The 23,021-nt window shown below is 43.2% G+C and overlaps 1 protein-coding gene across 1 annotated transcript; it reads left to right on the plus strand.

Moving 5' to 3' along the window:
* The first annotated feature begins 361 nt into the window (after positions 1-361).
* ZC2HC1B (zinc finger C2HC-type containing 1B) lies at positions 362-22,469 on the plus strand. Its single transcript, XM_087817777.1, has 7 exons — positions 362-377; positions 665-726; positions 3,055-3,174; positions 3,716-3,854; positions 12,873-13,012; positions 16,470-16,578; positions 22,399-22,469. Exons 1-7 carry the CDS (start codon positions 362-364, stop codon positions 22,467-22,469), a joined length of 657 nt encoding a protein of 218 aa, XP_087673903.1.
* The last annotated feature ends 552 nt before the right edge of the window (positions 22,470-23,021 follow it).

The following is a 23,021-nucleotide window of genomic DNA, read 5'->3' on the forward strand; positions in this document are numbered from 1 at the left end:
GTATAAAATGCCAGCAGAGCGTGTTACTCACTGGCCCCATCAGGAGGTCTGATGCTGAACGCGACCCCTAGGACGGTGGTCACCACTCTCATAGGCTTCTTCACTGTAAGGGCCCCTCTCTCCAGGTTTCCACCAACGTCCACCAGTCTCTTCCATTTCCTTCTTCTCAGGTAGGAGTTATTTTCCAGTAAAGATTGTTTATCGGGAGAGAGGAAGCCATTCTCAGGAAGGTCTGCCTCACATTCAGTGATGAGCGGACCTTTTCCCTGTGGCCCCTGACACACTGACATGCCTTCGCTGAGCACACCCATAGCCCTTCCATTCTAGTAGGAACCCTCAGGACATTCCCATTGGATTAGTTATGACTCCATACGAAGGTACTAACTTTGTGCTTCTGTCTAAAGCAAAGCTATCAGGCAGATTGTTTAAGGATCCATTAAATAATGACACACTGGTGGCCTGAAGGTTACGGAGTTTACCTGTCTAGTGACACGAGAGGAAAACACAGGTGAGTTTACAGAGGATCTTTCTAGGAGAGAGAAGCCGTCGGTGGGGAGGGAAAGAAGAGTGAGGATCTCGAGCTCTTGAGGTCTCCAGTTAGTCATTTCTTCTCAGGCAGGCAATTCCATGAAACTAACATAATGTGCTCTTGGATCCTATACAGATGGCAATCAGGAGTTATTTCCCTGTGAAGTCTGTGGAAGACGCTTTGCAGCAGATGTTCTGGTAAACATAAAGACATTTTGTAGATGTGTTTCATTGGAGTTAAATGAACTGTCAAGTTAGTGAGGAGGCCGCAGTGGCAAAGATTGAAGACAGATGTGGAGGGAAAGCGAGGGGAGAGGAGCACAGAACCCGCGGCTGGCAAGACCGGGGGACACTGAGGCTGCCCGATGCTGCCCCATCCGAAGGGGAACTTATTAAACCTGGTTCTCTAACGGAAAGGATGCCAGAAAAAGTATCTTGGCACAGCTGAGTGTCTCATGAGAGGTTTTGGCTGTTTCTCCTTTTCTATAAGCATCAGAAATCCAAATTTTTAAGGCCCAAAGCACCAGGGAAATTAGCTAGTCGAGAGGAATGAACATTGAATTTGGAGCATCTGGAAACTTGGCTTTAAGCTTCAAATTTGTCACTAATTCTGACAAGTCCTTTAACTCCCCTCTGTTCCCTGCTTTGCCACGTATGAAGACAGCCCTCCGATTTCAGGGGCCTTAATGTAATTTGAACAAAATGAACGTAAGGCCTTTCTCAAGATTGAATTGTTAAACTAATTTCAAGCGAACTGCATATCACGTTTCCCGACGGATGCCTGTAAGGTGGAATAAAACTTGATTTAGTTCAAAGTTAGGGGATCAAACAGGCATTTAGACCCCAACATTATGAAAAGACTCCCAAGAAAAAAATGATTTAAAAAATTAAGATGATAATGCACTTGTTAGTTGGGACATTTTAGATCAAGGAGACTTACACTGAACTACAAGGGTTTGGACTATAAGCCTGACTACGTTTGAGAAAAAGACGACAAAATGAGTTTCGTAAGTTTTATTTCTCTGGGGAATTAAAAACATGAAGTATCTGTTCTTTTAATGAAGTGCCGTTAGAGCTTCCTGAATCTAGAAGGGGCGCTCCAGGGCCTCTTGTGGCCTGTCACCCACCAGAGTGCTGCCTTGGCCTTGGCCTTGGCCTTGGCCTTGGCCTTGGCCAGCCCGGGCCACCCCGCCACGGGAAGGGGTTTGAGACCTAGGAGGTACCCTTTGAAGGGGGACCACTAAATGTCAAGTACGTCTCGGGTGCCCTCAAGTTTTATTTCCTAGCCTATCTCTAGACTACAGAGAGCATCGGATCAACTGATCTGGTCTTTCTGTCTCTCTCCTTTAGTTTCAAATGGTATGGCTTGTTTATGGACAGGTGCAGTGCTTTCCCATGGGTCTGTGTTTTGTTGGGTCTGGACAAAGCAGCTATGTAAGTGACAGCTCTTATGAGTTACGCAGCCACCAAGGAAGACGATTTAGAGCAGAAGGCAAAGATGTTGGTAGAACCTCACAGTGGTGCCGTAACAGACTCTGTAAAGATGGTACAGGGGCAGGGCTCAGTGTGTTGGTTCCCTGCTCTCAGTACCAGAAAACCTGAGGACTGCCGGATGGAGAAAGAATGTTTTCCCTGCCGATCGTCTTGGAAATACTGTAACAGTTTTAAATTGAATATGATCAGCTTAGATTTGCTCGGAAACTGAATGACTTCCCTAATCATGTGGAACGTTCGAGTGAATTCAAGGAAAGCGTTTTTATCACTTAAACAGAATCAGTGTGTCTTCATGCATTTGTGTGGTGGTTCCAGTTGTCTTTTGCAGATGTTCTCAACTATTTCTCTGAAACCTCTCCGCTCCTATTCAGGAGTTAAGTGGTTTAATTTGCTGTATGCGGAAAAGTGGCCCATTTAAACTCAATTTTGAAATGCTGAGTGGGAAAAAGTGTTTTTCTGAGAAAGTTCTATTGGTAGGAAACTATGTTTCCCCTTGCGGTGTGCAAAGGGCTATTTCAAAAAGATGATAAAACCGAATATTAAGGTTGTTGGGATTCAGATTTCCTGTTCTATTACTGGATAGCTTGCTTTTGAAGGCAGGAGACAATGGAAGAAGTAATCAGCAAAACTTCATTGGTTTCCGTGAGTACCTGAAAATGGCTCAACGGTCAGAAATATTTATTTCAGTTTCAGCTACAAAGTTTGTCTTTTCAACATTAGTGAATGCTTACAAGAACCATTCAAACAGCCCAAGTGGTAGAGTTAAATGTGTAAAACCAAATTTGAAGTAAGTCTCTCTAGCTGTAGAGACCTTTTATTGACCTTGACCAAACATAATATCTAGTTATGTGTAACATGGGCGGGGGGAGCCAGATGGATTTGCTCTGCTGTGATTTGAGAGTTGGAGAATGAACTTGGCTCTGAAGGTGCAACTCAGTCACTGTAGTGGGAGCTGGCTGAGTACACTGCAGCATTACAAACTTGGTGATTTGTACATTTAAAAAAAATTAATCCCCACTCTTTCTTTTCTAGGAAAGGCATGGACCAATATGTAAAAAAATCTTCAACAAAAAGCGTAATCCTTTCAATTCCTTGAAGCAAAGATTACAGGGCACTGACATTCCCACTGTGAGGATGTCTCCTCAATCCAAGGTATTAGCAGTATCTTCCTTACTGTTCTTGATTACAGCCTTAAGTACATTAAAGCCTCTTCCTGGCTCTCTGGTTTCATTCCTGCTCGATAGAGCAATGTAAAGTCATGTAAGTATAATCCACCTTTACTGTTTTCTTTTTAATCACGCTCACTGAGATTTCCAAATGTATTTCAGATACTTTCCAGATGTGGCAAAAAAGAATCTTGTTTATACTTTCATTAGAGTAGCATTAAATCTGGCAATTAACTTGGAAGAAAGTCACTTTTAATCTTACATTTAAGTCTTCCTTTAAAGTTTTGTAGTTACTTTGTTTCCTGATTGTTATTTTGTGTTTTCCTTCACTACTGTGACTTGTAAGTTTTATTACTGTATTTTCCAAACCTCTTTTAGTACTTTTGAAAAACAAATTCACCTTCCCTCTCCAAATCTCACAGTCCTGTTTCCTGTAAATTCAAATCCCAGCTGCAAAAGAAAAAAGAAAATTATAATGGAGAGATATATAGTCTAGGTTAGTATATGTTGGTTTTATTTTTTTATAGCCTCAGCCTGTGAGAAAAGCTAACTGGAGACAACAACATGAAGACTTTATTAATACAATTCGATCAGCAAAGGAGTGTACCCTCGCCATGAAAGAAGGGCGGCCTCTCCCGCCTCCTCCCCCTGCGTCCATCAACCCAGGTGTGTGGCCAGTTTGAGTTGCTTTTGACATTCACTCTTAACCACTTGAGGCTCTGCTTAATTTTTGGACAAATTATCATGCCTTGCTTCCTCCTATTTATTCTAAAAGTAGCACTAGGAATTAAATTATATAAAAGTAATTTTATCACACAATTGATCTTGTCTTTTTTTTTTTTTCCAATTCTGCCTAAAGATTCTGTTTCTTTCTAACCCTGTACCAGTGTCATGGCATTGCCTCACTCCAGGGGGCGCCGTTTGCATCGTGGTTCATGAGGATGGACCTGGGCAGAGCAAGTGAAGCAATTGCACAATAGCTCCCCAATGTCAGATACCTACAGCTTTTTACTTTTTAAGATACAATTCCCATAATATAAACTTCACCATATTGACCTTTTTTTTTCATCCTCACCTGAGGATATTTTTTCCATTGCTTTTCAGAGAGAGTGGAAGGGAGGGAGGGAGAGAGAGAGAGAGAGAGAGACATCGATTGGTGTGAGAGAGACACACATTGATGGGTTGCTTCCCTCTCTCACCCCGGACCAGGGCTGGGGGTCAAGCCTGCCACCAAGGCACGTGTCCTTGGACGGAATCTAACTCGGGACACTTCAGTCCCTGGGCCGATGCTCTAACCACTGAGCAAAACCGGCTAGGGCTAACCATTGTAAGCTGTATACTTTAGTGGCCCACGGATTTTTTTACCCTAAACTTTTTATTTTGAAAATTTTCAAATCTACAGAAAAGAGGAAGGAATAGTACAATGATCACTCAATATACCTTCCACTGAAATTGGACAGTTGTTGACATTGTTGTCATATTGTCTCTCTTTTTTTTTTTTTTGGCAGAACTATTTAAATATATCTTTTTAATCCTCACCTGAGGATATGTTTTTTTATGACTGATTTGAGAGAGAGAGGAAATGAAACAGAGAGAGAGAAAAAATCATCGATCAGTTGCCTCCTGTACCTGACCAGGGACTGAACCCCCAACCTAGGTATGTGCCCTGCCCGGGAACCAAACCTGCAACCTTTTGGTGCACAGAATGACGCTCCAACCAACTGAGCCACCCGGCCAGGGCTCGGCAGAACTATTTAATAGTAACTTTCAAAATTTATGACACTATTTCAGTATGCATTTGCTAAGTATAAGTACATTTTCCTGCATACCACAAAATGATTATTGCACTTAACATATATAGACTCATATTTTCCCAATTTTCTTAAGAATGTCTTTTAAAGCTCTCTTCTCATCCCCCAGCCACAATCCAAGATTCATTCAAGGTCTATGCATTGTCTTTTGTTGTTTATTTAGTCTCTTTTAATCCTGCACAACACCCCGACCTGGCCGATTACCTTTTAGAATTTCTCATGTTCTGGATTTGTCTGGGTTTTTGTTTTTGTCATGTGAGTGTTTAACTTGTTCTTCTGTCCTCCATCTCTCCATAAATTGGAAATTAGAGCTAGATGCTCAATAGATTAATATTAATATTAATCCCTTACCACATACAGGATTTTCAAATATTTTCTCCCATTTTGTGAACTATCTTTTCGCTCTCTTGATGGTATCTTTTGATACAATAACGTTTTAAATTTTGAAAAAGTCCAACTTATCTTTCTTATTGTTGTTGCCTAGCTTTTGATGTCAACCCTCCCCCCCCCAATTATTGCAAAATTCAATATTGTAAAGCCTTTTCCCCGTGTTTTCTTTTAACAGTTTTATGGTTTTAGCTCTTACACTTAGGTCTTTGATCCAGGTTGAGTTCATTTTTGTATGTGGTGTAAAGTAAGATCCAAACTTCATTGGAAGGTGGATATCTAGCTTTACATGTGGTTATCTAGTTTTCTCGGCACAATTTTTTGAAAAGGCTGTTCTTTCCCCATTGAAATGTTCTGGTACCATATCAAATGTCAATTGACCACATGTGAGACGGTTTATTTCTGGGCTCTCTCTTCTATTCCATTTGTCTATATGTCCCTCTCTCCTTATGCTAGTACAACGCTGTTTTGATTAGCATAGCTTTGTAGTAAGTTTTGAAAGCAAGAAGTGCGAGTTCCCCAAGATTGTTTTGGCTACTTGGGGAACTTTGAGTTTTCATATGAATTTTTAGAATTTTTTTTTTTTAAATTCCTGAAAGTGACATTGGAGTTTTGATAGGGACTGCATTGAATCTGTTCATTGTTTAGGTATTGTCTTCCAATCCATGAACATGAGATGTCTTTCCATTTATTTATGTCTTCTTTAATTTCTGTTAGCAACATTTTATAGTTTTCAATGTATGAGAGTCTTTCCCATCCTTGGTTAAATTTATTCCTAAGTATTTCACTCTTTTTGATGTTATTGTAAATGGAATTATTAACTTTCTTTTCAGATTTTTCATTGTTAGTGTATAGAAATACAACTGACTTTTGTGTATTGATTTTGTATACTGCAACTTTGCTGAATTTTATTAGCTCCACCAGTTGTTTTTTGGTGTGGAATCTTTACGGTTTTCTACATATATGATTACATCATTTGCAAAGAGAGATAATTTCACTTCTCCCTCTCTAATTTGTATGCCTCTCATTTCTTGTGTCTAAATCTTCTGGCCGGAACTTCCAATACTATGTTGAATAGCACTAGCAAAAGAAGACATTCTTGGCTTGTTTTCCATGGAGAATAATGTTAGCTGAGGGTTATAACTGACTATTTAAGCATAAATAATAGCATATTGTGGGGATTATAACATGTGGAAGTGAAATGTATGAAACCAGTAGGACAAGGTTGAGGAAAACGGACATACCTTGTTGAAAGGTCCACATTATACAGGAATAGGTATAGTATTATTGGATGATAGAGTATTATATTGTAAAGATGCCTATTATAAACCCTAGAGTAAACACCCCAAAATGTTAACATATAGCTAATAAGACAATATATGGAGTGGAGATAAAATGAAAAAGAAAAAAAAACAACCAACCTCATTCCAAAAGAAGACAGAAAAATAGGAAAATGGAACAAAGGACAGATGGGACAAAGAAAAATAGCAGGATGGTAGACTTCGAACTAATTCTATGGACAATTGTATGGAAATGACCTAAAACTTCAGATAAAAGGCACAGATTGTCAAACTAAATAAAAAAGCAAGGTCCAATTGTATTCTTTCTACAAGAAACACACTTTAAATATAAAGACACAAATAAGTGGGCCAGGCAGATGAATTGGTGGCCCCATGGGCCAGGAGAGGCAAGGCCCTTCCTAAGGGACAGCTAGCAGCCACTGCCTCAAAGCAGCGCACACCCAAGGCTGCCAGATCTAGCTTCTCAGAGGATGGCAGAAATGCAGATTTCCTGATTTATAAATAGAAACTCAACTCTTTAGAATCCTCAAGGTTGAATCTCAGGTTAGAAGTAAAATGCTGGTTTTCTTGGAGGGTGACAAGGACCAGGAGGGAACACACGGGGGATTGCTGGGGACATTGTGTCTTATCTGGGCTGCTCGCATGGGTGTGTGTGGTTTGTGAACATTTCACAGAGCCATGCACTGATGAATTGTGCCTTTCCTCTCAGATAAAAAGGTAAAAAGAGAAATAAACACCAGCAATGTCAAAACATGCTAGACTGTTGACTAGCATGTTTAAAGCATGGGAAAAGATACACATCCAATAATAATCATAAAACTGCAGTGGCTAATAGTAATATCAGGCAAAGTAAACTTCAGGGCAAGTATTGTTAGCAGAGATCATGATTAAAAGATATATTCATCAAGAAGATCTATCAGTCCTAAATGTTTATGTACCTAGTGACAGAGCTTCAAAGAAAATGAAACAAAACTGATAAAACTGGAAGGAGAAGTAGGAAAATTCACAATTATATTAGATTTTATCATTCCTCTCTTAGTAACTAATGAAATAAGCAGCAGGAAAATCAGGGATATAGAAAACTTGAACAACAGTATCAACCAGTTTGACCTAGTTGACATCTGTGACTATACTGTGACACAGCAAGAGCAGACTATAATTCTTTCTCTTCAAGTGCATATAGAATTTTCACCCATAGACCACATGCAGGACCACAAAGTGGGTCTACAAGTATTAAATCTAAAAGGATTAAAATCATACAGACTATGTTATTTGACCACATTAGAATTAAATTAGAAATTTTTACAAAATAAGCAACTCATTTATAAATAACCCATGGATCTAAGAAGAAATCACTAGAGAAAGGAGAAAATATCTTGAATTGAATGGTAATAAAAAAAATATCAAAATTGGTGGGATTTAGTTAAAGCAGCGCCTTGAAGGAATTTTATAGCTTTAAATGTTTATATTAGAAAAGGAAAAAGTTTAAATCAATTACCAAGATTTCCTGGATGCTCAACCACTGAGCCATACCAGCTGGGCTGAACTGGTATTTTCTTAAACATAGACTTAACTCTATAGCAACGCCAATCCTGGTTATTTAGGCCAAAAAATGGAAACACCTCTTTAAAAAATTAATATTCATAGCAACATTATATAGCATAAACTGGAACAGACTGAAAATGTCAATCAACAAGGGAATGGATAAACAAATTGTGGAATATTTACAAAGTGGAACACAATTCAACAGTAAGAAGAAATTGCTACTATACATGCAGCAGCATGGATGTTCTACTATATGAAATTATAGCATCTTTAATGTCTAAAATAGATCTTTGGTTCCCTGAGACTGGGTTTGGGGCAATATTGCCTGAAAGGGTACAAGAAAGCTTTCTCAGGTGATGGAATTGTTCTATATTTAATTGGGGTAGTTACACAAATATAAACATTTGTTAGAATTCATTCAACTGTACATTCAAAATAGGTGCATTTTATTGCATGTAAATTATTTCTCAAAATTTATTTTTTAAAGTTCAAAAAACTACTGTATAATCATGCTATAAAAATCATCTGAAAAATAAGTCATTTGAATATCTTTACCAGATAATAATTTTAGCAAGTGCTTCACTTTTGCTGGGTGCTAATGAGAATGCAGTTAAAATAATGTGTTGTCTTAAGATGTTCAGTAAAAGAGCTACGGCCATGATTTTGATAACGATTTGGCAACAAGCTTCACATAACAAAACAACTTTTATGAGAAATACTTTATTTTAATAGCAGAAGCTCTAGGGTTGGGCGACTGCTTATGGTTCGTTAGTTCAATAAGTGAAACCATGTCAGATGTCCCGCTGTGTGAATTTCTGTCATTTTCACATTGAATTTAAAATGCAGGGATTATTTTCTTAAATAAATAATTCCCTATGTAAGGCCTAATCAAACATACAATTTATTTCTCTGCCCTTTACAGTTTCATGCTAAAATATAGTGTTGTAATTGTTTCCTGTGTCCTTACTATACTTGTATGCGCCAAACAAAATTATTATATACAATAGCACATTTTAATTACCGTTCAGTTTTGATTGCTTGGGGACTTTATATTAGCTCATATAGTCTCAGGCTTAAATAGTAGGCAATGTATGGAGCCATCACTAGAGTTACATATTATATAGCCTAGGATGCACAAGTTTGCAAGTAATTTCCTTTTTTTTTTTTTTCCCCAGCATGATTCCCTTTCTCATGACTCAGTTTTTGTGACATGTATATATTTATTCTAATTCTTACTGAGTTAAGTAGGTCTGCCAATCATTCAACTTTCCCAGATGTCATAAGAGTTTATGGGGACAATGATATTGAATATTTATAAGTGGGATTTTCTCTGAGGCCTGGGACATTGGGTCACCATTGTCACAGGGCTACATAGACATGTGTACTCAACAAAATGCTTGCATTTTAAAATGATGCTTGCTTTTCTACTTTCACTTATTTTTAATGAGATCTGACCATCCTCCCCATAGTCCTTATAAGAATCCATCTGTAGTCAGACTTTTTAATTTAAATATGTTTTTATTGCTTTCAGAGAGAGGAAGGGAGAGATAGAAACATCAATGATGAGAGAGAATAGAATCATGTATCGGCTGCCTCCTGCACGCCCCCTACAGGGGATTGAACCCGAAACTCAGGCATGTGCCCTGATCAGGAATCGAACCCTGATCTCCTGATTCCTGGGTCGACGCTCAACCACTGAGCCACACCGTGCCAGGCTGTAATCAGACTTTTAAAACCACCATCTATTGAAATCAATAACCCAAAGTGATTTTTATAGCATTGTGACTGATAGAGGAAGAGATGGCTCAGGCAGAGATGAGAGTAGAGCGTGTAGCTCAGTCACGCTGTGTTCAGATTATTGTTGCTGAAAAATCCCTTTCCGTCCTCAGAGTGGTTGAGGCTCCCTTTCTCTGCCCCCTAAGTTAGGGCTCCTGGGGGACCCAGCGCCGCCTCCTTTTACAGCCTACCTCGCAGACGGTGACTGTCCGCTCCTTCACCGCGTCCTCAGTCCCCTCTGAGTCTACTGGCCGGGAAATGCACTTCCCGTCTTGTCTCCGTGGTGGCATCTAGTGCCACACGCACAGACGGGCAGCAATGAACGAGCGAACAAGCGATGCCGTGGTGGCCATAGTCCCCTCTCTGCCTGCGCTCAGCCGGGTCTATGGTGGCAGCGTTTCTGATGGAAGCCTTGACTTTCCAGCCGGTAAAACTGAAGAAATACCCACCCAGCCACGGGCCGAGTTCTGGATGGTTTCCCACGCCGCTGTGAGTTCTGCAGGATAATGACACCTTGGGCTTTACTTTTTCTAAGTAGTTTCACTCTTGCTGGATAGTTGGAAACACAAGCTCGCTGGGCCTGTTTGCTGACAGCAATGGTGTGCTCGCCCCCGCCCGCTGTGCCAGCCCTGGTGGGGTTATTTTAGTGACCTTTCACAACAGCCCGATGAGGTAGGTGATATGTGGGTACTGGGGAAATCGAAGCTTAAGGAGGTTGAGTAACTTGCCCAAGTTCACACACAGCAAGTGAAGAGCTGGGGCTGAAAACCAGTCGGGCAGGCGTCAGAGCCTCCACCGTTTCCCAATGCTGCCCTATTTTATTTTTTTCAAGGAATTTATCACTGTGGGAAAATGGTGTGTCTGTATTGGAATGCCTAGGCCTTGGTTACAGAGACATCGTATGTATCACCTGGCGCAGAATAGGTGTTCAATATGTACTGGGTTAATCATGAAGCACTGCCTTCCAGAGTGAAATAAAAGGTTAGGGTGAGCGCTAATCTCTTATTTCTTCCCAATTTCTTCCAACCCTTACATTTTATGAATGTTCACTTTAGGAAATGATTTGTTAAAATGGAAAGCTCCCCAAAGTGCTTTACAAATAGTTTTCAAAAGACTTAACTTTGAAGACATCACTGCCTTAAATATCCATCCACACATGTAGGAATCATATATTTTTTTAAATTTATCTTTATTGTTGAAAGTATTACAAATGTCCCCCTTTCCCCCTCATTGATTCCCTCCACCCCACACCCCACCCCCCCCAAGCCTTCACCACACTATTGTCTGTGTCCATGGGTTATGCATATATGCCTGTAAGTTCTTAGGTTACTCTCTCCCCATCCCCCCACTCACCCACCCCTGCCTTCCCTCTGAGTTTCGTCCGTCTGTTCCATGCTTTTATGTCTCTGGATCTGTTTTGTTCATCGGTTTATTTTGTTCATTAGATTCCACATATGAGTGAGATCACGTGGTACTTGTCTTTCTCTGGCTGGCTTATTTCGCTTAGCATAATACTCTCCAGGAGCCACGGTGCTGTCTTGTAGGGTACGAGATCGTTCTTTATTACAGCTGCATAGTATTCCATAGTGGAGCTGTCCAAGGAGACGCTTGATATGATTTCAGTCTTCTTGAACTTGTGGATATTTGTTTTGTGTCCTGACATCACACATGCAGGAATCTTGACTGACCCAAACCTCCAGGCAGAGTTCTAGTCGGTGCTGTCTCAGACTCTTCCTGGGGGGAAGCCTCCTCTCGTGTGGTTCATATCGGCTTTGTCTTCCCTTAAGGAGAGGCACCTAAAACAAAACAAAACAAGCGCCGCATCTCCCTCTGCTGCTTTAGGGAGGGGTAGGCTCCAATCTGGCTTTGCCGTGAGCATCTCCACATTCTAAGAAGACCGTGGACCGTTCTCACTTCCCGTTCCTCTCGCTGTCTAGTGATGCAGATGAGAGCCAGGTTGGGATGACTGGGTATGCCACAGACCCGCCCGGGACCTGGCGCCGCAGAGCTGCCTGGGACATTGTTGTTTTTTTCTTTTTTATTGAATTTATTGGGGTGACATTGGTTAATAAAATTATGCAGGTTTCAGGTGGACAATTCTATAATTCATCATCTGTGTAATGTATTGTGTGTTTACCACCCCAAGTCATGTCTTCTTCCATCACCAGGTATCCCCCTTCCCCTCCCCCACCTCCCCCACCTCCCTGCCTGCGACATTCTAGCCCTGGAAACGGAAGCTGTTCCGGGTCCACCTTCCAATCACGCCTCCTATCCTTTTCTCTCTTTTTGAATCCCCATATTTTCTCCTTTTACAACCTCCTTCCTTTACCCCTCCTCTTCAGAGTTCAGTGAAAAAAATCTCACTGCAGAGTCAGTGTCTTTCTGCCCGTGACATTGGTTTCAAATCCCGTCCCCGAAACCCACATTCCGGGACATCTTATCTCCCTCGTAGCCCCATAAGCTCTTGCCTGTGTGTCTGCCACGCCCAGCACCACAGCCTGGGCTCTTGCAGCTTCGGTGTCCTTTCGAACCATCGATACTAACATCCTGTGACTCCACGACTACCTTCTGCACGAAGATCCACTCAATAATTCACTTAATTGGGAAGTTCCTAAGTATAATTTATGCAAACGTTTAAGGGTGCACTCTTAATTGAAGGAAGTGCGCAGGGGAACATTCTCCCCCCGTCTGTCGTTCGAGCCCTCACTGCCTGCCCCCAGAGAAGGGGGTCTCACACCAGGGTTTGGGACCTTGTTCTTTCGTGAGGGAGCAGGGTTCATATCCTATTTATTTCATTTCCTCTAGCCCGGTTCAGAGTTGTTTTTGAAACGCTAATTGCCTTTTGCTGTTATCTTCACATTCAGATTATATCCAATGCCCATATTGTTTGAGGAGGTTTAATGAAAATGCAGCCAGTCGACATATTAATTTCTGCAAGGATCAGTCTTCTCGCCGAGTCTTTGACGCAGCCCAGACGGCGGCCAAACTGGCGTCCAGAGCGCAGGTAAATGGCTCTCCCCAGGTGCCGGCTCAGGTGCCCTTGCATGCCAGGGGCAGGCAGGTAGTTTGGTGGGGAACCTGTTACCCACCCTGGGAAATGTCAGCAACACCATAGCTGATCACTGTCGCTTGTCCTTATGGGTCTGGGCTCCTTTTGAGTTCCCAGCTTACCACACCTTTGGCTGTTGTAGAAAAAAAATATTTCTATGGTGTTTGCAGCATCTTAGGATGAAGGCTTGAATATATAAGTAATATTTCTATAGTATTATGGTAAAGCTCTGCCTGTCCAGCAGTGGTTATCAGCCCTCACCCCATGGAAAAGAATTGGGAACCTAAAGTGGAGCAGGCCCGAGTGACGGGAGCCACCACAGGAGACCAGTCCCACAGGCCGAGCGTGTTGCTCTTTAGAGGAAGGTGTTAAAGGCCACAGAATCAGCAAGTCAAAGTGGAGAAATGGCAGCCACTGTCATAGAGACAAATGAGTAAAATCACAACTTGACCAGGAAGACAATAGATTTATAAAAACAGAACCGGAGCCAGCGGAGAGCTCCGTACACATCACAGGTCCCAGGGACATCACTTACAGTCTCGCATGAAAACTGTTAGTCATAAACATGGCTCAGACACCAGGAAAGATGAACTTGGTCTGAATACTTAGAGTATGAAATATGTTCAGAAAGATTTCCATGAAATCCAGCACCTCATGGGAGTGGGACTCCCCAATCCTAGCTCAGCCCACAGCTAAGGAGTGCGTGCTCTAGTGCGCATATATTAGACAGCTATGAGTATCTGCTCTGAGCCCGGCCCTGTGCTGGGTGCTGGGTGCTGGGTGCTGGGTGCTGGGTGCTGGGTGCTGGCTGATTCAAGGGAAGAGGGGGACTTGGGAACAGTGCAGTAGGGAGATGTGGCAGTTGACACGTATAGGAGCACAGCCGAGAAAGAGGTCACGGGGATTCATGGCGGCTTCAGAGAGGAGCAGACATGTCCCCCTACAATGTCAAATGGGTTCTCCGGCCTAGAGTCAGGTCGAGAAGGGCGTTATGCACAAACACCCGGCTTGTGGCCTGGGAGCCCAGTGTGTGAGGGATGGGATGGGACAGGCCGGGCCGGCCTCGGGTCTGGAAGGGTTTAGGTCAAGGGCTTTAAGTCAAGGGCTTTGAGTCAAGCCGGTTCAGAGAGGAGGAGAGGAATGGAGTGGAGAGGCGCCCCAAGTCTGAGGCCAGCCAGCCCGAGGGCCAGGAGGCGGGCACGGTGAGGTCCCCGGGGGCCCGAGGAGTCCTCCTTGACCTCTTGCCGCCACTTCCTACTATGCTTCTGCTCTCTCTCCTTCCTGACTTTCTTGGCTTGTCTGGCTACTTGTCTATTGTCAGCCTCATAGGCAGTGTTGGCTGGTTGAACAGCGTCGGCGGGAGTGACATGGAATTGGTTTTTCAGAAAGATTACCCTTGGGATTGGTGGTCAGGGTGGACTGGAGGAGAACGGTTAAAAGCCACGGCCACAGGGAAAGGGTTATGGGCTGGAGTGAGAGGACTAATGGGGCTGATGGGTGGGGGGAGAATTTAAGAAATAATTGATGGGACTGCGAAGGTGATCGGACATAGGGTAAGAGGACCAGGGTTGACAAGAAGGTTTTCAGCCCCAAAGCCTAGGCAGATAAGTAATACTGTACATCGAGATAAAGGACACAGGAGGGAGGGGTGGGTGTGTTGATGGGAGCAGGCAGGGTGGTTATGATAAATATAGTTGTAGAGATTCAATCTTTACACCTGACATAGGATGGGAGGCTCTGCCGTGTAGAAAGAGCCCAGATCCTGCACTCGGGGTTTGCATCTCAGTCCTATAATTCACTATCTGCAGGTAAACTCGGTCAAGTTAAACTCGGTGAGACTGGCTCTGGCCGGTGTGGCTCAGTTGGTTGGGGCGTTATCTCATACACCAAAGGGGTGATGGGTTCGATTCCTGGTCAGGGCACATACCTGGGTTGTGGGTTTGGTCCCCGGTTGGGGCACATGCAGGAGGCAACCGATCAGTGTATCTCTCTCTGTCTCTCTCTCTCTCCCTCTCCCTCTCCCTCCTTTGCCCCCCCCCAAAATCAATTTAAAATTTTAAAAAAATTTATTTGAGACTCACTTGCATCTGTACCTTCCTGAGTTGTTGGGAGGATTATGGATAACACAAGTAGGGGTCCTCCCACTCTCCTCTTTCCCCACCACCCCACCCTCCTTCCCCCCTCTGGGAGTCCTTTCCTGTGGGTGGGATAGACACCCCGATTTTGAGGGGATATGATTGCTTTGGGCTTCAATTCAACTTCATTTTGGAAAGGATTTCTCAGTATAACTCTCCCTCCGCTTTCTAAAGCACTAAAGGGTGCGGCCCATTTCTTCGAATGGTTCTTCTGGCCAGTCCACGAAGTGAGCTGGGGTTTGGTGGGGCCAAAGGGAGCACTGGGAAGCAGCAACGGAAGTGCTTTTTATTCCTGAAGGAGGCCAGCTGGCCGTCCTGACTGTAACCAGTGACTTGGCCCCGTTCCGCGCCTTGTTTTCCAGAGCTAAGTGGTGATTGGGAACACAGAAGAAAAATTGCCTGCTTTCTGAGTAAACTCACTGTCGAGTGTGTCTGAACAGCAGGGCTTGTCTTCCCCATGCCAGCCTCGCCACGCTGGGGCCCTGCCTCATAGTGGAGCCTATTCAGAAGTGGGGCAGAGAGGGAGGGGCCGTTTCAGTTCTGAAGGGCTGTTAACAGCACAGCTGAAATGTGTTTCTATTTTAAATAAAATCAACTTTAAAAAAAAAAAAGTGTTATACCCTCTGAAAATAGCCCTGTTTGTTTGCATGGGGATGAACTGCCTGCTCTCCTCTCATAGCTGGCCTTGCCTAAGCGAGAATTCTCGCTTGAGTAACAGGTTATCTTTATGCAGTTTCCATGGAGATGTTGCTGGGATGGGTGGGGAGGTACCAAGGGGCGACCAAGGAACCCCTGGTCCGCGCTCTGCGTTAATGCAGCTACTCTGCCGCCGCGGCCCAGCAGGGAGGGCGTGGTGCGGCGATGCTGGAATTCCATGTTTAAAACACTTGCTGCCTGCCAGTGTCTGTTTTTCTTCTCCGTTCGTGTATTTAAAAACAAACGCATCTTCGAGTGTAATGAAGAACTGAAATGTCCCATTACTGTCCTTATCGACACGAGTGATTTCTTGTCTGCATACAACTATTTGTACAGGGTTAATGCATCGAAGTTCCCCGAAAGGCTCGGTTATGGAGCGAAAGCTCCTAGACCCTGACGTGGCTTTGAGCGCCAGCAGGGAGGTTAGGAGCCGGGCTGACTAAGGCACAGGGTGTGTGTGCCCCCTCCCCGGGGTGCAGCAGGTCCCCGGAGATGACTCCAGTCGGCTGCTGGGTACGTGGGGAGCTTTACTCCTGTGTGCTACCTGAGGTTCTAGACCTGTTCCCTCTCTCTCTCTGTAGGGCAGGGCTCAGATGAGCCCAAAAAAAGGACCGACCGTTACCAGTGCCGTGGGAACCCTGCTACAGAACAGGGCCCTTGAGGCCCTGAGAGTGAACCCCGCGAGGCCAGGTAAGTCAGAGTGAGCGCTTCAGCTCTCCAAGGACAGGGTCAGAGGCCACCGCCGTTGGCTTTGGGGTTCGTGGGCAGTCGGCAAAAGCTGTGATATCCAAGCTTGCTTTTGGATATAAAGATACATGGGTTGGTTTGAGGTTAAAGCTTATTTGCCAAGAGGGAACAATTCCTAAACTGTCAGGTTTCGATCTGATTACAGCAGCAGCAGGGTCTAGAACCATCATTCTCTGATGAGTAAAATTGAAAAGAGATGAAGAATGAGAGATGACAGCTTATCAGGTGTATTGAAAATAAGGGAAGACCATCTCGGAGAGATATCTGTACGCCCATGTTCACTGCAGCGTTTTTCAAGTAGCCAAGATACAGAAACAACCTAAGTGTCCACTGACGAATGAATGGATAAAGATATGGCACATAGTATACACAACGAGGTATAGTCAGCCGTAAAAAGGAAGTCCTGTCTTCCCTGACAACGTGGGTGGACATTGAGGACTTTATGCTAAACAAACTTATAAAACAGAGAATAGAATGATGGTTGCCATGGCTGGGGGTGGGGTGGGGGAAATGGGGAGATGTTGGTCAAAGGATACAATCTTCCAGTTACAAGATGAGTAAGTTCTGGGGATCTGATGGACAGCATGGTGACTCTAGTTAGCAATACTGTATCGCATACTTGAAAGCTGCAAAGAGAGCAAATCTCACACAAAAGTTAACTATGTGACCTGATGGGTGCTAACTAACTTCATTGTGGTAATCATTTCGCAGTATCTTCATATCTCAAATCATCACACTCTACCCCTTAAACTTACACAATGCATATTCAGTTATCTCTCAAGAAAGCTGGAAGAAGGAAAAGAAAAGGGGAAGAATTTCCTTTCCAGGACTAAATAATTTCTTCAAAGCAACAGGCAGGCATAACCCCGTCAACAGGACTTACGTAGAAGCTAGACCACTTCATGCAGTCTTCACCATAGTCCCCCAAATGTTTTCACTTGTGAACAGAGAAACAGGCTCGGAGGATAGGTTCTTTGTTCTAAGCACACACTGGTAAACAGCAGAGCTGGGTTAAATCTCTACTGTGCTCTCCTTCTTCTTCGAGCTGCTGTAATAAATGTGGCATGCTTCTTTATTTATGATAAGCATGCACTGGGAAGGCAAGATGAATTAACTCATGGCCACGTGGCACCTCTGATCAGGAGTCTTATTTTTCAGGTATTATCAGAACCAGAGTAAGAACTGCCAGTCTCACAGTTCACAAACAGCACAAGAAAGTTGATTATTAGTTTTTAAATTCCTTATGAGTTGCTTATCATGGGCTAAAAATTGAGTTAATATCTTAAAATTTCCCCATAGACCTGTAAATCCAGGCTGCTAGTTTTTTCCTGATCTGTGAAAACTTAACAATGAGGTAGGTTTTAGTTTTCACACACCCACAAAGAAATCAAATTATATATGTATTTGTTTGGTAAAACTTTCACTAACAAGTTTTTTTTTCCCTAAAGTATAATGATTAATGTCCTTCAGAAAAGACAGTTTCTTTATATTATGGTTGCTTTTCTTAGTTTTTCCAAGAATATGTTATAATGCTTCCTTTCCAGTAAAAAGCACTCCTTTGAGTTTGAGGTCAAAGCTTATTTGCCAAGAGGGAATATTTCTTAATTCATCAGGATTAGGGAACTCTGACAACGTGCAAAGTCAAGTCCAAGTACAGCAACAGAGTCTCAGACCTCTGTTCCCTGGCCTAGTAAACTTGGAAAGAGATTGGGAATGGGAGAGGACAGCAAGCCAGGTGCAGTGTTGAAAATAAGAAAAGAGTTTCCTTCCTTGAACTAAGTAATTTTTAAAAAATCAGCAGCAAGGCCTAAGTGAGAACTCAGAAGTCCTGTGTCTCAGTAAATTAAGCAGAACATTATAAAGACACCATTCAGATACACTAGAAAATAGATTAGTAGGCCAGTAGATCTAAGCAAAATGGTATTGTATTTGCTTTTGACTAGGTAATGGTGGTTGATAACCACTGTGATGTTGCTACGTAAAAGGCGAAGTTTTTAACACGGCCCACACTGGGTTCTATCCCACCACCTGACCTCACCCGTCACTTTTCCTACTGATCCATCGCCTGTGGCTTCTGTGTTGTTCCTTAAGCATCACAGGCCTGCATATTCCAGGTCCAGGGCCTTTGCACTGTCTGCTCCAGCTGCTGAGAACCAAAACACTCCCCGACTAATCTGCACTGCTCACCCCCTCGCTCCCTCCTGTTCTTTGCTGAGTGTCACCTCCCAGTAAAGCCCCCCAACCGCTGTAGTTTTTTTAAATTAATTAATCCCTCGACAGTTTTATAAAAATAGCATTTTTCACCATCTAATATTCAGTGTTCATGTGTTTGTCCCCCCTCCCTCAAAAAAAGGAATGTAACTTTTAGGAAGGCAGGGATTTGTGTACTCTGCCTATTTTGCACTGTCCTGCCACATCCCTGCCTGTTAGAATTGTTCATGGCACATGTGAGGTGTTGAGTAATACTTTCTGAATGAAATGTGTGGTAAAAAGTAGGTATCTTGAGTCTGTAATTTCTCACTTAAGTTATTGGCCTATGCATAGAATTACCATGTTAATTAGCTTTAAGAGATAGCATTTTGATTTATTTCAGGCTTAAGATACATTTTCCTATTTTTTTTCAAGATTTTGACAATTTTTATTGGATAAAAAGAAAACCCTGAGGAATACATTTGAGAATGGTTGGATCAGGGTGAATTTGTTGATTTGAATGCACTGACTAGAGACTGGGTATTCAGTGTTTTCGCTTGAACCACCAGGCATGGCTAGAAGAGTTTGCAATGATGGTTGACTTTGTGCAGAAGACAGGTGGACTTCAGATGCATTTTCAATTTAATTTCTTGTCCTTTCCTGTAGCCTCGCCTGCTTACATTTAAAACAAAAATCACCAGAGTCGGTGTGTTTTTAAATTGGGCACATTTCATTCAGGGCCTGGGAAGGAAGCAGAAATATATTGGGTGGTGAGGAGGGAGTGAATTCTCAAAAATGTTGAAGGCTTGGAGAAAAGCGCTGAGTGCCTTCTGCTAATGTCAACAGGCCAGTGTGTGAATGGGATCCCCATGTGCTGTCCATTGTATTTGCTCTGGTCAGGACTCCTCTATCGGCAGTATCGATGAGGGTCCTCTAAAGCTTGTTGTTGTTGAGTTTTGCTATACCTCGAGTGACAATCAGTAGTTTAGGCCACTTATTGTCACTTGCCTTCCACGTAAGTCCTATGTCTTTTCATCTAGGTGGTAGCTAACCCCCTAAAACTCTGGCTTTTCACTCTTCAACTCTCTTGAGTAAAAGAAGCATCTAGTATCTCCCATGTATAACATTTTGTTCTAAATCCACAGTCAAGGGAGATACATGTGTGTGAGTCAAAATCCTTACCCACCCGGAGTCTTTGGAGAAGATGTGCGTGTACAGGAGAGTCTGATAGGAGAGAGCATGTGATGAAGCCGGTACACAGCTGCCAGGGATGTTTAAGGAGATTCATTCAACACATAATTATTATGCATAGTTGTTTCTTATGCCCCTGGGTTCTTAAAAGTCTAGGGGGATAGCAGTCAATATTTAACAGTGGGATGTAAACTAATGGGATGTAAAGGCCCTAAGCGGACACAAGAGAGAGATCGACTCTGCCCAGGAGGCTTTATGGAGGAGGCGACAGCCTGAGAGAGGAAGCTCCCTGGAGGTGGAGGCATTTGAGATGAGCTTTCAGGATGAGCTAGATTTTAACCGGTGGAGAAGAGTTGCAAAAAGATTGAACAAAGATATGAAAATGAGATTGCAGAGGACAAACTGTGGAAACGAATGGCCCACTTGGCCAAAGCACAGAGAGGAGTAGGGGTGTGACTAGAAATTAAGGTTAGAGTGGAAGGCTGGCCCTGGAGCCAGGAGGGCCGAGGTGGCTCGGCCGGGCGCCCAGGCTATATGTGATTCATGCTGACACTGTAAGTTAGGCAATTAGGGTGGCCCAGGAACTTTTCATTTCTAGCCACTTTAATTTTAGCCTGCAAAAACGTATTTTGAGAAAGAGCATTTTCAAAAATTATCCTGTCGGATATTAATGCTTACTGTAAAAAGTATTGGAAAATGGAGAAAAAATTATATAAAGGAAAAAATCATCCAAAATGCACATCCTGACATGGCTGACCATTGTTAGCATTGATATGTCTTTCAATTTCTTTTTCCATTTATAATCTTCCTTTTTTCTGTTTTCTTTTTATCAAAATTAGGATCATAGTCCATGACATCCTGATATTTTTCACTAACAAATTTTGAACATTTCCCTGTGGCAAAAGAGTATCTTTAAAAACAGTATCATGTCACAAGAATACAATGTGACTTATTTAGCTGCTTTCCTGGTGTGGAACAGCTCAGTCGTGTCTGCTTTCTGCTGCACTAAATAACTCCCTTCTTCGTGGACAGTAGTGCACACTTAACTGTACACTCTTGTAAGCACTTCACATATCAATCCTCCTTTAATCCCCACAAGAGGGTAAATGTACTATTCATATCCCCAGTTTATAGATGAGAGAAGCACATAGGAAGTGGTAGAGCCAAACAAATCTTTGCTTGGGGAAAACTGGGTCAAAAAATATAGACATTAAGTTCTGGCTCTTCATGTACTTTCACAAAGAGTTTAAAGTTCGGATGCTAAACAAGTTTATAGCCTAGTCAGCAGGTATCTACTGGTGGCCGTTTTCTCCAGGGCTTTTGACATAAGAGCAACTGATTTGCTGGGAAGGTGCCTCTGAGCATCCGCACCTCCGGAACCTTTACACAGAGAGACGCGGGTCACTGCGAAGATGTAGTTCTGGGTTCGAGAGCTGTGCTGCTTCCTATATTTAGTGAATCGCGTTTTTTAACTCTGTTGGGTGGGCTCCGTTTTTGTTTCTGGAGCCAGTGGTTTGATCAAGTTGAGCACCTTCCCTGTGCCAGCGTCCCCTCCTTATCTAGCTTCACCGTTCAGCAAATGTAATGAGCGTCAGAGGGGCCGTTGCTGATCCTTTGGAAGAAATAAAACTTGCAGCCCTTTGGGTAAAATGAACACTAAAGCTCTTTCTATTCCTGTGTCCGTTGATAGTTTGATTCACGGTTTCCTTGGGTTGTTTGGTTACTCCCCCTTCATACAACACGGGAGGCCTCTAGGACAGAGGGGATTTATTCCCTTTTGCAAAAAAAAATGGTTTCTCTGAGAATCCTGCCCCATACCATGTGATCTAAAACAGACTATGGTGTGCCTGTATCCATAAACCGACCTCTCCATACCTAACAGAGCTGCTGGACACAAAGGAAAATAGTCCTGTTTGTGAAGTGAGTCCATTGCTACGTAAAATATCCGGGTGAGGGGGTAAGGTGGGGGGCAGGAGGCACCCCATGCTTCCGTAAGGCTTCTCAGACCCTTTCTAGCATGAGAGCAGATAAAGAACTGAGGCAGGGACCACTCAAGGTACATTCTGAGAGTCAGAGCAGCCGTGGGGAGAGGTGTTGGGAGTCAGCTTGTGTAAATGGTGGGCCACCTGAGGTGGCCGTGCAAAGGGCCCACCCATGGGTAAGTGAAGGGCTAGGGGCAGGGGGCAGAAGGCTCCTGAGACAGTCCCTGGTCTTCCCTGTTATTTGGCCCAGGATAGAGACTGAGTATTTGTCTATAGCTACAAGAGCAAAACAAAACGGAATAGAGACTTTGAGCCGGTACGTGGATTTCACAATCATTCCTCTTTTTTCCTTGCTAATGTTTGCTTTTACATAATAACAAATCTGTTTATGTCTGTAAAGGATTAGCCATGGACCCTGCTTCTGGAGCAAAACTCAAACAAGGATTTACTAAATCTTCTAAAAAAGATTAACTCCCTAGAGGCCAGGTAAGAAAAACAAACAAACGCTAATCCAGGTGTTGGTCATCTAACGTGCAGGATACAGTGAGTGGGCCTTAAGGGAAACGACCCCGTGGCAGGCAGACCAAAGAGAAATATGGGCAAGCCCTGAGTTAGGTTAACAAAATGTACGCTCTTGAAGCACACTCTTCTGTTAAACCTATAGTTGGAAACGATACTCAGTTTGATTCTTGACTTAAAGGGTGGCGGTTCTTCATTTTCAGCTGGACGGCGACTGCCTGGGCCCTTTTCCAGACACATTGCCCCTCAAAAAAGACAGTGCCTGAGACTGACACGAAGTAGGATTCGGATGAAGTTGGAGACATTTTCAATACTGTGAATTGTTAAACACAATTGAAACTTTAGAGAGGCTTCTATTATTTAACTTTCTCAGTGTGGAAGCAACGGAGTTGCAGGAAAGGCCTTTTCTTTCTGCTTTCAGACTGGCTCCCTAAACCTCCTCAGCATGGACAGCTGTGGTCCCTGGAATGCCACCTGAAAGGAAGGAACCGCAGAGGTCTGTTT

This window comes from Miniopterus natalensis, chromosome 5 (genome assembly GCF_054644295.1).
Source record: "Miniopterus natalensis isolate mMinNat1 chromosome 5, mMinNat1.hap1, whole genome shotgun sequence".
Lineage (NCBI taxonomy): Eukaryota > Metazoa > Chordata > Mammalia > Chiroptera > Miniopteridae > Miniopterus > Miniopterus natalensis.